At 43.3% G+C, this 12,677-nt stretch overlaps 1 protein-coding gene across 1 annotated transcript in view; it reads right to left on the bottom strand.

Moving 5' to 3' along the window:
- Positions 1-1,226: 1,226 nt before the first annotated feature.
- gpc1b (glypican 1b) overlaps positions 1,227-12,677 on the bottom strand; it is a 78,692-nt gene continuing 67,241 nt past the window's right edge. The window contains exons 5-10 of the mRNA XM_061084978.1: positions 11,720-11,885; positions 11,479-11,609; positions 9,151-9,279; positions 8,725-8,858; positions 8,324-8,499; positions 1,227-4,834 (exon numbers count right to left, since the gene is read on the bottom strand). Coding sequence (XP_060940961.1) covers positions 4,623-4,834; positions 8,324-8,499; positions 8,725-8,858; positions 9,151-9,279; positions 11,479-11,609; positions 11,720-11,885 — 948 coding nt within the window. The 3' untranslated portion in view covers positions 1,227-4,622. The remainder of the gene's footprint in view (positions 4,835-8,323; positions 8,500-8,724; positions 8,859-9,150; positions 9,280-11,478; positions 11,610-11,719; positions 11,886-12,677) is intronic.

Raw genomic sequence — 12,677 nt, 5'->3', positions numbered from 1 at the left:
TCAGCACAAGAATGTGATGGGTTCTGGATCCATACCACATCCCTCCAGCAAGTTCCCACAGAACTCCCTTCTGCTGCTGTTGTGTAATCCTGTTTACGAACCAACAAACGTACAAATTGAAGGGGTTGAAAACATAAACTCACTGGCGGAGGAAATGATTTTCAAACAAAAATTATGTTTTTTCTGCCTAAACAGAACACACTGGTCCTTTAAATTCGTTTGACTCCCTGTGTTGTTCCACCAAACAGATGCTGGCATGAACAAGGTCGACCTACAAGGACAGAGTCTGTGTTTTTCTGGGCTGTTTAGAGGTAGAAGGGTGGCACTTACTGAGACACTGTTAATATTCATAATCTTGGTTAAATATTTCAGCCCTGACCTGAGTACAAGTTTCTCCTGAATTGTTTAACTCCTGTAATTTATAACCTGATGACAGGTTGCTACGGCTGCTGCTCTACTAGAACCACAAAGCTGTTTGCTTCTACACACACACACAGTGTTTGATATGCCTTCCCTACATGACACGTGCCATTTCAGTCTCCCATAGGGTCGTGGTCAAGTATACCTTGTTAAAACCATCCTGAGGGGAAGATCATTTTATTTTCCACACACAGAAACAAGACAAAGCACTTAGTGTGCTCTGAACACGTGCTCCTTTTTTCCCGGTGTGACAACAGCGGGCAGCAGCTGTCATCTCCAACATCATTGGCCCTTGTGCTCCTTGAGAAACCACCAGGACAGATGGTGTGGACAATTTTATGACAACAGACCTTTTCCTAAGAAACCTACACATAGTGGTTCTGAATGCTGTTTGTATGAACCATAGACTTTCTATAAAGATGGACAACTCCCCAAAAGTGACGACAAAGTGCCTTGATCGCCACCTACTGGCTGGCTGCAGAACCGCCAGAAATCCAGATTTATCCACTTAAATGGATGAGAAAGGGACCAAAAAATTAAAATTAAAATATTGAAAGTCAACATATTTTTTTGTGAAAGATTGTGTCTGTCATTTTAGGTAGTTCTGACCCCATTGATGTTTGTTCAAGTCTTCATCTCCCCCCATACGTTTTCAGACTCTTGCTTCGATGTACACGATATTTTAGCTCAAATCTGGATAGTGGGAGGAGGTGCAGAAGTGTCGACCATCTTTATATAAAGTGTCTGGTGTGAACCTCATTTTCTCTGTCACACACACACGCCATTAAAGACACAGGAAACAGACAGTGTTGAAAATCTTACAATGTATATAATTGACACAAGATTTCAGGTACAACAGCAAATGAGACATTTGTATTTTTCATCCTCTTTCTGGCATCTACTTTCACCGTAAGCACAAACTCTCCATAGATTTCTGATAACAAAGTAAATAAAAACAAGAACAAATTTTTAAAATTTCTTTCTTAATAAATTGGCACCTTTCAGAAAAACCTCCTGTGCTCGACTCAGCGTAGAGAGAGTGAAGCTGTTTTAAATGGTCGGATAATCAGCTTTGCATCTTTTTTTGCCACCCACGGTAATGAATGAGGTCAGGATGGAGGCGCACCCCCACTGATGTGAGATCAGCGCTCTGGACGGACCTCTCTCCTGCTTCCTCTCACTCGTAGGGACTCTAACACTGCTTCCAGCACAGTTGGAGAGGAGACGTCTTGCTGGGCCACATCTATCTGCATACACACATCCCCGATCAATAGTCATTCCTGGAAGGTGTTGACTCACGTATTGATCGACCATCCCGTGATGTCTTTGTGCTGACAACGCCATTTATTGGCCTCATAAAAGTGCTGGTTTTTATAAAAGGGAGGGGGACTTTGAGCAACAAAATAATGAGATCAAAAAAGGTGATGGAATAGAGGAGGGGTGTGGGCCGGTGGCGGTGGCGGTGGTGGTGGCGGTGGCGGGGGGGGAAGGGGGTTGTGCAAATTTCAGCCGATGACATCGTGAGGGAGTCATAAAGACCGAAGTCCGAGTCATAAGTCGTCGTTGAATTGGAATGTCGCCATCACAGTCGGAGTCATTTCTCATTCTTTACAGGGCGTGTCGTGTGCTTTCACATTCATACTCTGATTTTTCTAGAGGGTCACCACAACGGAAAAAAAGAAAACGACGACCCGTGCGACGCTCTCTCTCTAATCGATCTTTGTTTAACATTTGCATCTAATCTTCCATCTTGTCTTTTGTCTATCTCAAATTTGACCCCAACCTTATACAAAGTGTCAAAGGCAGTCACAGGCAGATTTCTTAACCAGGGACTTAACACACACTCTCACACACACATACACACACACCCGCGCAGAGCAACAAAGCATTCATTAATAAAGCGTTTGAGAAACAGATCATCAACACATACCGTCAGCTCACACACGTGACAACAACCTCTCCTGTTCTCAGATCAGTAGTTAAACCAAGAATCCGACAGACGTGCACCTCACACTTCCACAGAGCCTCAAACTGGATCTGCAGTTTCATCAACTGTTGAGCTCTTAAAGGATTTCTCCCAAACTGAATTGTGGAGGATTGTCCCCGAGTACAACTGAAGAGATGATGTACTTTAAAAGGAGCGTCTCCCCCCGTTACATAACAATGCTGACAAGTACAGATGTGATCCATACGGATTGGGAGTTATTACAGTAGTAGGTTGGAAATATAATTTTTATAAAATGAGATATATTAATCTCCAGTTGCTGTGAGTTGAATAGCACTCTAGAATACAATGGGGGCCCAATACATTTTCATACATTTCATTTCTGTGGCAGCCAAACTACATTTATAAACGCTCATATTGTCGGCCACCTCTTCTGCTCAATCTATCAAAGACAAACACACACACAGACTTGTACACACACACACACAGACACACACATATATGCAAGCATAGTCCCACCATCCTGCACACAGTATTCTTAAATGAGAGCGTTGACATTTCTTTGAAGTGAAAACGTGGTTACGCGTTTCCTAACCCAGCGAGCCTCTCATCAGGAAAAAAACCCTAATAACACCCTCACACTGTGTTCCCCACAACATTCCCACTAAGGTTGACACGTAATGAAGCACTGTGTCATTGTCATATTTCCTCGCCATCACGTCGAAGCACGAGCAAAAAGCTTTTAAAAGGTCATAATAACTGACGAGCGGGGGGGAGCTGGGGGGTGAGGAGGGAGAGGGAAGAAAGAGGCACTGATATAAAAAAAAAAAAAAAAAATTAAAAAGTTGCAGAAAGTAGAAGGCAGACACGAATGTGACAGGTGATGAAAGAAAAAAAGAGCGGCAGCACACAATGATCTGGCCGTTATAACATTTTCGATACCTACTTGGCTATTTTCTCTAGAAAACGACAAAGAAGCGATCAAAATATGTACACTGCTGCGGTTGCTATAGAAATCTGCCTCACAGATGTGCACGCTGTGGCTTGGATCATTGCTGCAACTTGGGAAAAAAAAACACCCCACTTATGACCCTGCTGGTGGCAATTAAGAGGCTAATCGCAGGGAGCACACAAAATGATGCATATTATATATTTATGTTGCTGTGCCGTGCACTTTAAAGGAATACTGGAAGGACAAAAAAAAGAAGCGCTACATGACAGCCGTGTTTCTGCTTCTGGGTATTTCTGTTTATGCTACACGTTTTCCCAAATCATCAGCTGATGACACCCGCCACTCCCATTACAACACCGAGCTCTATAGTGGGAAGCTGCTGTCATCTGAGACCTGGCGCGGCCGAGCACGTGTTTTGCTTACACCCGACTCTCGAGTTGATCCTACACTGCCAGCAGGGGTTTTTCTTTTTTTTTGTCGAGAGAGAGGGAGATCTGCCTCAGCGGGGGAGGGATGAGTGGATGGATGGAGTGGTGGATGGGGGGGGGGGTCATGTTACCCATAGATTAGACGATCATGTCAGTGTGACTGTGATCGCGGCTATTATTACAGCTTAAATGGCAGAAAGTGCTGATGCAATAGGGCGCTCTCATCTTGGCTCTGAGGCTTAATGCGTTCAGAGGTCTGGTCGTCCAGATTATCCTCCTGTCAAAGTCACAAAAATTTAATTTCATCCAAAGTTTGTGTTCTTTTTTTTCTTGAAATACTTTGCAGTCATTAAATCACCGTAGGCTTTATTATTGTGAGTGATTCATAAATAAAGAATTAGACCGAACACAAGTGCTGTTTTTAAAGGGAGGGTGGGGTGAGAAATATAAAATGATCTGAGCGCCACTACAAAGCCCCGGTCTCCCTCTCCCCCGTGGCGTCAACACCAACATACCGTTAGCAATATAGTTTTTTACACACATGTCTTAGGTACAGATAGAATCTCAGATAACCCAAACACCAGAAAACAAAACAGAAGATGCAAAAAGACCAGCTCTAATGGCGTCATAATATAGCGAGAAATAAAAGACGAGAGCAGGATCAAAACATTTATGAATACTCCCAATTCCACTTTGTTCTAATCAAGAACCCAAAGAATGTCCATCCAAGTGATTTTTTTTGTGGTTGTTGTTGTTGTTTCCTCATATTTACCTAGTTTTGGCAAAGTAACTAATCCCCATCTTCTCCTCCCTCCCCATTCAGCCTCCCCCAACCCTGTGTCCCATACTCAGTCCCAGTCGGTGGATTCCCCCTCAATTATCGCCGCAGCAGCAGAAGGAGCAGTGGAATCAGGTAGGTGGCGACGCAGGGGAGGACGTGGTTGGCCGATGACGCCGCTTTCACCTTCCTGTTTTCCGGAAGGTAGGGGTAGCGAATGGGCCGCTCGGTGACGGGGTCGATTAGACGCGGGCCCCTGGAGCACATCTCTTCGGTGCACTTGCCGCTTCCTGAACCGCTGCCGTCGTCACCTACGGACAGAGAGAGAGAGCCGGGACATGAGATTCCACAATTGGTGAAGATAATCATTCAATCAATCCTACACAGTGAACGACAGAATTCAAAATACAGCTTTATAAACCAGTTCAGCCTCACTGTAATGTGCTACATTTCTGTTACATTGTTATACTTTGTAGCAAAAAGAGAAGTAAAGATATCACAGCATGGTCTGTATCCTTCTAGGCCGGATGATTTAACTCGAGATACGACCCTGCTTCACTCTTTACACATTTTATTGATTCTCAGTAGAAATACAGTAAAAAAAAAGACTTATTCCAATAAGTTTTAATTCATTTAATTCTCGTATGCAGGTGTTTATGGGCCTTTGAACTGTCTTTGACATATAAGACCTACGTTAAGCTTCTAGAGAAATTTTGAGATTTAATATGGTTCAGCTTTCCTACTGCATCAGTGCATTTTGTGCTTTTTGTACTACAGACATGCATTTGGCTTCTTGATCCAAGTTTGCAAATAGCAACACAGATTTTTTTTTTTGCGGGGGATAAAGGCTGATTGCTTCTTGAAGATTTGTGCAAAAGAGCCTCACACGGCTGAATGAGACATTCATACTTATGCAAGTAACCTCGATCAGCTCTGAATAGATGTTTTCCTCTTGTCAAACACATGAAACCAACAGTTTCGGGTTTCTGTCTGACACCTGTGCTTCCTGTTCTATGAGATGGTGTGAAAAATGTGTGAACCCCATTTAAAAGCGTAAACACCTTTGTAACAGAGTTCTGCTGTGCTAAGGAGGTGATGATGAAGATCAAGTAGATCCCAGTTTTATTAAGCGTGACTTAGCAGTGGAAAAAAACTGTAATCTATTAAACACACTGGGCTATACACTGTTTGCTGGCATGACAGATGAGGTTGACTCTGCAGGTGCAAGCCCCAGAGGAAGGATGAGAGTTTTATTGCCAGCACTGTACGCACACTGTTTTGAAAAATATGACAGGAAAGCATTGTGAATCAGGCCGAGCATTTTTTATGCCTGTTTTCTTAATTCCACTTCTACTGCCTTTGCTATTTTTAGTTTAGAGGAACTAAGGCAGAAGTTTTCTGCCTCCTCAGACGCACAGGGACTGAGTGGATTTATCTTAAAGCAACACTGTGTGTGTTTTACTAGGCAACAGCGCCCTCTGCAGCCACATGTTACGTATTACCCATGATCCCCAGCTTGCTGAAACAGAAGCGCGGCCGCGGTAACAAATACACCAAACGAACTATATTAACGTTGTTTTTTTGGCAAGTTCTTAGTCTGTTTAAGTCAGGGGTCTCAAACTCGCGGCCCGCGGGCCAATTGCGGCCCGCGGGACGATATTTTGTGGCCCCCACCTTAATATGAAAGTTTAATGTTAGTGCGGCCCGCACAAACATTGTAGCAGCTCCGCTGTTAGCTGCTGTGTGGGACAATGTTATGATGTTCTGGTTTCCTACTGTGTGCCTGACCAGTGAACGCAGCATGCAAGTGAGTGACATGGGGGGCGGGGTCGTGTGTGTGTGTGTACGTGTGAGAGTGAGTGAGAGAGAGAGCCGGGAGAGAAAAGAGTGGCTTTGGATGTGCGGTGCAGGAGGGTGAAATTCATAGTTTTCTGCCCTCTTTCGCGCAGGTCATGATGTATCCAGTGCTTCATTTATAAATCACAAGGTGCCGGAACGCTAAGTACATATCACAGCGCAGGTACGACGAGCACAGGTCCCGGAACGCACATAAAACGCCGCTTAAAACAGCACACACATGCCACTTACAATGCAGTGGGACTTATTTAGGCTATACTGCAGTGACGGTATCAGTCTTTATGTCAGTGATTAATAAAGTGGCGTCTTGAGCAAAGGCGACTTCTGTGTCCAGCGGAACGGAACACACACACATACACACACACACACACACACACAATTTGTTAAATTGAAGGCAAATTCAAGGGACACCACGGCTCCTTTACGCACACGCTGCGCTGTGAGGTTTTGGGAGCTTCTTTACGCAGACAGATTATTCTAAACCGCAGCAGTTTATAACACGTCATTGAGCTAATATCTACATTTTACAGTCTGGGCTGTTTTACATTATTATTTACACCTGATATGTGTGGATGAATTTTAATGATTTAAATTCCCTCATCCTCTGGTGGTGACATTTACGCACCGAGCCACGGACTGTACATGACGATGTGCTAGTTATTTTGGTTCATCTTAGAAGTCTGCATTTGTTATAATTTTATGAAATTGTGATGCTGTTGTTAAGAAAGCTTTATATATAATTTATTAGATTATCTTGTTATTGCGTGGCCACAAATTAGTAATTCATCCACCGATGTCAACAGGGGCTCCGTAATTTTCTAGTGATTACATTATATTGTTATATTTTATTTTAATCATTTCTTAAAAAACTTTTTTTAATGTTCATATTTTTTTCGATACGAGAGGTACCGGATCTGCTCAAATAAGTCCCAGAACGCAGGTAAGCCAACACGCCGGCACAAAGTAAGCACAAAAATGTATAGAAAAATGTGAGGCTACAGGAGGAATTTGATCATAGATTTGCAGACTTCAAGACGCACAGAGCGACTTTTACAAAAATTTTGCGGATCCCTTCTCCTTTGATGTGCAAGATGCCCCTCCTGTGCTTCAAATGGAGCTCATTGGCCTGCAGTGCAACTCTGACCTCAAAGCCAAGTTCAGGGAGGTGAGTGGAAAGGAAGACAAGCTGGGGCAATTTTTGTGAGAATTGAACCCCAGCTTCCTTGAGCTTTCCCGAATGTTCAAGCGGACCATGTGCCTTTTTTGGAGCACATATTTGTGTGAAAAGCTCTTCTCCACCTTGAACTTCAATAAGTCCACGTACAGGTCCAGGCTTACTGATGATCATCTTCAAGCCATACTGAGGGTCTCAACTGCTTCCTCCCTCAAGCCAAATGTGGCTCAGCTATGTGAGAGGAAGCGCTGCCAGGTCTCTGGCAGCAAGAAGTAGGCAAGAGAAGCCATGTTTACAAGAACTGTTCGTGTTCTTCAATATTCTATTCATGTTCAGAAGAACCCATTGAAGTTAAATAACTGTTAGTAATGACATTAGAGAAGTTTGGATTTTTTTAGCAAATTTTTTTTTTTTTGTGGAATACCTGATGCGGCCCAGCCTCACCCAGATACTGCCTCCAGCGGCCCCCAGGTAATTTGAGTTTGAGACCCCTGGTTTAAGTGATCTACAATTAAGCATTACTCTTGAACTTGCTGGGCCAGATTCAGAAAATTTAAGCTGTGAACCAGCTCACCAAATTTACATAGAGCAAGAACAGTGTTCGGTGAAGAAAAGGAAATGAAAGCTGGAACATTCTCACTATTCCAAGTCAGCGAACCATCAAATCTGTTTTTTTTTAAGTTAAAAAGTTGCATAGTGCTGCTTAAGTCATCTAAAATGTTCCTGTGAACTGTAGAAACCGGTGGACTAAGTGAATAAAGCTACTCACTGGTGTCCTGAAAGTCCACATCCTGGCCGTTGAGAGCGTTCTTCAGGCGGTGCGTCATGATCTTCAGCTGCATGATCTGCTGACGTATTGTCATGTCTGGCTTGGTGATGTCGATTTCCACTTCTGGGTTGTTGATCTGACTGGCAAGGCCATCGCCCATCACCTCGGGGAGGTACCTGGCACACATGAACACTTCTTCAACATGGTCTCTTGCATCCATTTGGAAAATAGTATTTAATGAGTGGAAACTATTTCTTTAGTAGTTTGTAGAAACATATGTATTTCAACGTCCGATCACCTCACAGTTCCCGTCATATTATGCATTAATAAGTATAATTTTTGGAAGACAGAATGTTACGTTACTTGGAAATTAATTTTTCATTTATGGTTTAAATTCCTACCTGGCGCGGCTCATGCCGTTCCAGCACTTGTCCTCGGCCCCTGTCCCAGTAGCCACTCTGTCGCTGCAGAGCAGAGATGGAAGGGACACCCAGTACGACTGCATGTCCCTCAGTCTCACAGTCACGTCAGACACCTGAGTGGACAAGAGCAGATTCGTGAGCTTTCTCCCTTCGCTCCAAATCACAGCCTGATGGTTCATCCTGTTTCCTCAATAACCAAGTGCGGTGTTCATCGGATCCATTCATCCGTCCAAGCATTCATTCCCATGCAATCACCCAGCAGACGTCTGTGTTAAGTGAAATGAACAGCAAAATGGGTTTAATTGTCCATGATGAGCAACGGCTCCTGTGTCATAAACCATCACTATGAGCAGGACACATACATCAGAGAGCAATGACAAACAACCCAGTCAGGTAATCACGAACCAGTTTGTCCATTGTGCTGGAGCTGGTTTCCATGTTGTCCTCAACTGTGACCCTCCCTCTCTTCGTGGCTTCATCGCCTCCTGTGCTGCTGGTTCCGCCCTTTTGGAGGACTCCACAAGTCTGGAACAACTGGAGCAGCAAGAAAGGGAGGAAAAGACAAGACAGAGAGAGGATTTATGAGAGAGGGACAAATTAAGGATATTCACTCAGTTTTGTTCCGCTCAGCTTTCCAAACAGCAGATCTAAAGGCTTCTTCATCAAATCCATCTCCACATACAACTGTTAACTTGAACCTAAGGCTACGTATGCACTCTTTATACTTTACCTTCCTTCCATACGTAGTTCATACTCTGGGTCTTTATTGGTAGTGGTGTCAACAAGACTGAAATCCGATAACGCTGAACCAGCTCTCTGAATAAAATCCTATAATCCCATACTCGCACTGCATCAGCAAAATGTTGTGTTTGTTAGACCAACTTATCTTCAGGTTCACAGAGAATCTTTCCGCATATTAGTACCCACAGTGTGATGGTTGTTCTGCGTGATCCCAGGAGTCAATCGCAGCGTCGCTCTGGCAGAATAACTGTGCGGCTCAGAAAACACAAGTCGTCCTGGGTTTACGATTCATAAATGGTGTCCAGGGAGGACAGTTAAACTGCCGTCAATCTGTCCGTCAATCTGCTCTGCTTAGAGGAGCCCGGAGCCTTTGAACCTCCACATTTAACTAGAACATAATCCTGTTGTAAGCTTCCAGTCAGGTCTGTTGCCATATTTTAACATTTCAGAAAATATGATAACTCTAACTCACTTACATTCCACATATTAGAGAAAAATGACATAACGCGACATGTGTCAACAGATTATGTAAATTAATCTGTCCAACTCCTGCCCTAAAGTAATGTTACGCTGCAAGGGTTGAGCGACTTCTCTGGGATCAGCGAATCTCTCTCCTCTAGAGACGGACATCACAGGCTGTGCGTGATCACCACTCTGAACCAGGTCAGAGGCAGTCCGCCCAGCCGTGCTCTTTAGCGGCAAACCAGCACAGAAGAACCTTTGTCTTTTCCTCTCACCCTCGACCCTGTTTTCCACCTTCGCCAAACGACTCGAGGCAGATTTTTTACTTTGCCGCCTGTGCCTTTAAAAGGATCAAATAAAACAGCGGCTCAAACACCATTAAACTGTGAAGTAAATGCTTTGGCTCACGGGGGCTCGGGCATGACTCACATCCCTCCAGTTGAAGTCGGGTCCGCGGAGCAGTGCACCAGCATTCATTTACTGGCTGGATAGGTGATAATTGTGCGAAGGGCAATGAGGTAGCACAGTGAGCAGTGAACAGCCCAACATTGTTTGGCACTAATCCTGGATCAATGACTGTTTATTAGTTTGCACACTGGAATTTCCTGACACAGCTCCTATTTATTTTGTCTTACTTCTTTTACCATTGTTTTTTTTAAAGCTTTCCAACTTAGATCAACATTTGTTAGCCCCAGAAAAGTCAAATCTCTTATTGCCTTAGAACATTAAACATTCATGACTAAATAAGCAACAATCAGCTTATCTGCCCCATCAGGACTTTGCGGATGTGCTTTAAAAACATCCGATTGATGAGAAGCTACGTATGCAAACAATCCCACATCTCGTCTTATCTCCTGCTAAATCCAGTATTTGGCTGAGAGAAGTGCATAACATCGTTTTCTTTTCCATCTGAGCTTCACACACTTCAAAGACGTGCAGCGTGAATTATTTATTCTCAACTTTGTCCACTCACTTCAATTTACCACACGTGGACTCAAGGCAAGTTCAAGACACATCTCAATGATGATTAATGCAAACAGAATGAGAAGGGTGAGAATACAAGTTTTTGATCTGTCTTCAGTTTGTTATACGTTCGCTGAAGTTTGTAAAAGTAAGGTTTTTAGTTGTGGAACAGAAGCAACATTTACTCCTGTAGCTGCAGCCATTTTTTTTTTTACAATAACAAAAGTTTGATTGTGGAGTTTTTGTCTTTACGACCATAACTGTTTGTGCTTTACTGAGACAGACAGAAGGGAATAATCGTGACCCACTCCAAGCGATCAATACAGAAAGAGCAGACAGTGAAAACAAATAGACTCGCAAACTGGCGAGCAGTGTGTTTATACTATTTGTCTTCAGTGATTTTGAAATACTCTGATATCAGAGATATTGAGCAGCTGTGATGGTGTTGTCACACATTTGCAACATTAGCTCACAAAATCCTTATATTCAATATATTCTCTGCAGTAAATACAGTGTGTATGGTTAAGTCAGCCGTTCACATCTGCATTTCTCATTGTGTGTTCTGACCTTGGCTTCGATGGGTATCATATTATCCATCATATTAAGCACGGCTTCTGATATGCGATAGGGAAGGGAGTGGACCACGCTATCCACGCCAGATGGACCATCAAACCGATCAGCCACCTGCATCATGGTTTCTGTAATGACAGGAGCCCCAGTGAGCGTGAAGACAGGATGAATCCTTCCATATGTCGGAAGTTAAACGAGTTGTGTGTTTGTGTGTGTGTGTGTGGGGGGGGTTACCCACCTGCCAGGTGCCTCCACTCAGTGTTGAGGTCAGCATGGTTGGCCAGACAACCCTTCATGACGTTGCTGCAGTAGTTGGCACAAGGTCTGGCGGAGGCCATGCCGCGGCAGTGGGCACAGTAAGTCATCCTCATCATTGCCTTCAAGCACTCCGGGATCAACTGCGACTGGGGTAGACCAAAATAAAAATACACCTGGATGAAAAATGTCTGTTTGGTCAAGCATGTATGATCTAATAGTTTAAGAGATGAAACTGAAGGCAGCAGGTGATCAAACTGTATATTTAACCCCAGTGAAAAGCGCTGCTCTTAATCTATAAATGTACATGGTTTCTACAAGATAAAATGAATATTTTCCAAGGCTTTTGAAATAACAAATGCAATTTATAACCTTTTCCATGTCCATACTGGCAAAGAAAGGAAAAGTTAAAAACCACAGAAGTACTTGCAAAGTCTATTATTCACATTCAAAACTTGAACTGAGTAGAGTGCGTACTTTTACCAAGGCCCAACATTCCCCTTAAATTGCACACACTCATAGATATCAGTTCCCTGTATATGTTAGATTTTTCCCATCAAGATTCATGAATTATTCTCTGGGAAAGTGGGGAAACTGTTGAAAAAGCCCAATCTCAAAATGTTAAAGAAAGCAACAAAGAAAAATCCTGGATCCACACCAAAATGTAAGGTTCCTGACTCGCGTCCTTCCACCGAGTCCCGAGGTAATCTGTGCAGTGGTTTTTGTGTAATCTTGTGTGTAAACAAGAACTAGGCCACATTCATCTGGTTGCTTTCATGGCTGCTTTGTGTTTTCTGAATTCCCACTGTCATGCCATTATGACCAAAGTTCAGAATTTTTGCACTTTCTTACAAAAGGTTCTCACGTTAGATCCTGTTGAACTTGCACTTATAGAAATTATGTGACAATCTGACACGTTTGAACCTGCTGGCCGAGTTTTT

The sequence above is a fragment of the Limanda limanda genome, chromosome 13 (assembly GCF_963576545.1).
Source record: "Limanda limanda chromosome 13, fLimLim1.1, whole genome shotgun sequence".
Taxonomy (NCBI): Eukaryota; Metazoa; Chordata; class Actinopteri; order Pleuronectiformes; family Pleuronectidae; genus Limanda; species Limanda limanda.
The sequence above is the reverse complement of the archived record's forward strand: the minus strand, read 5'-3'. Positions and strand labels throughout refer to the sequence as shown.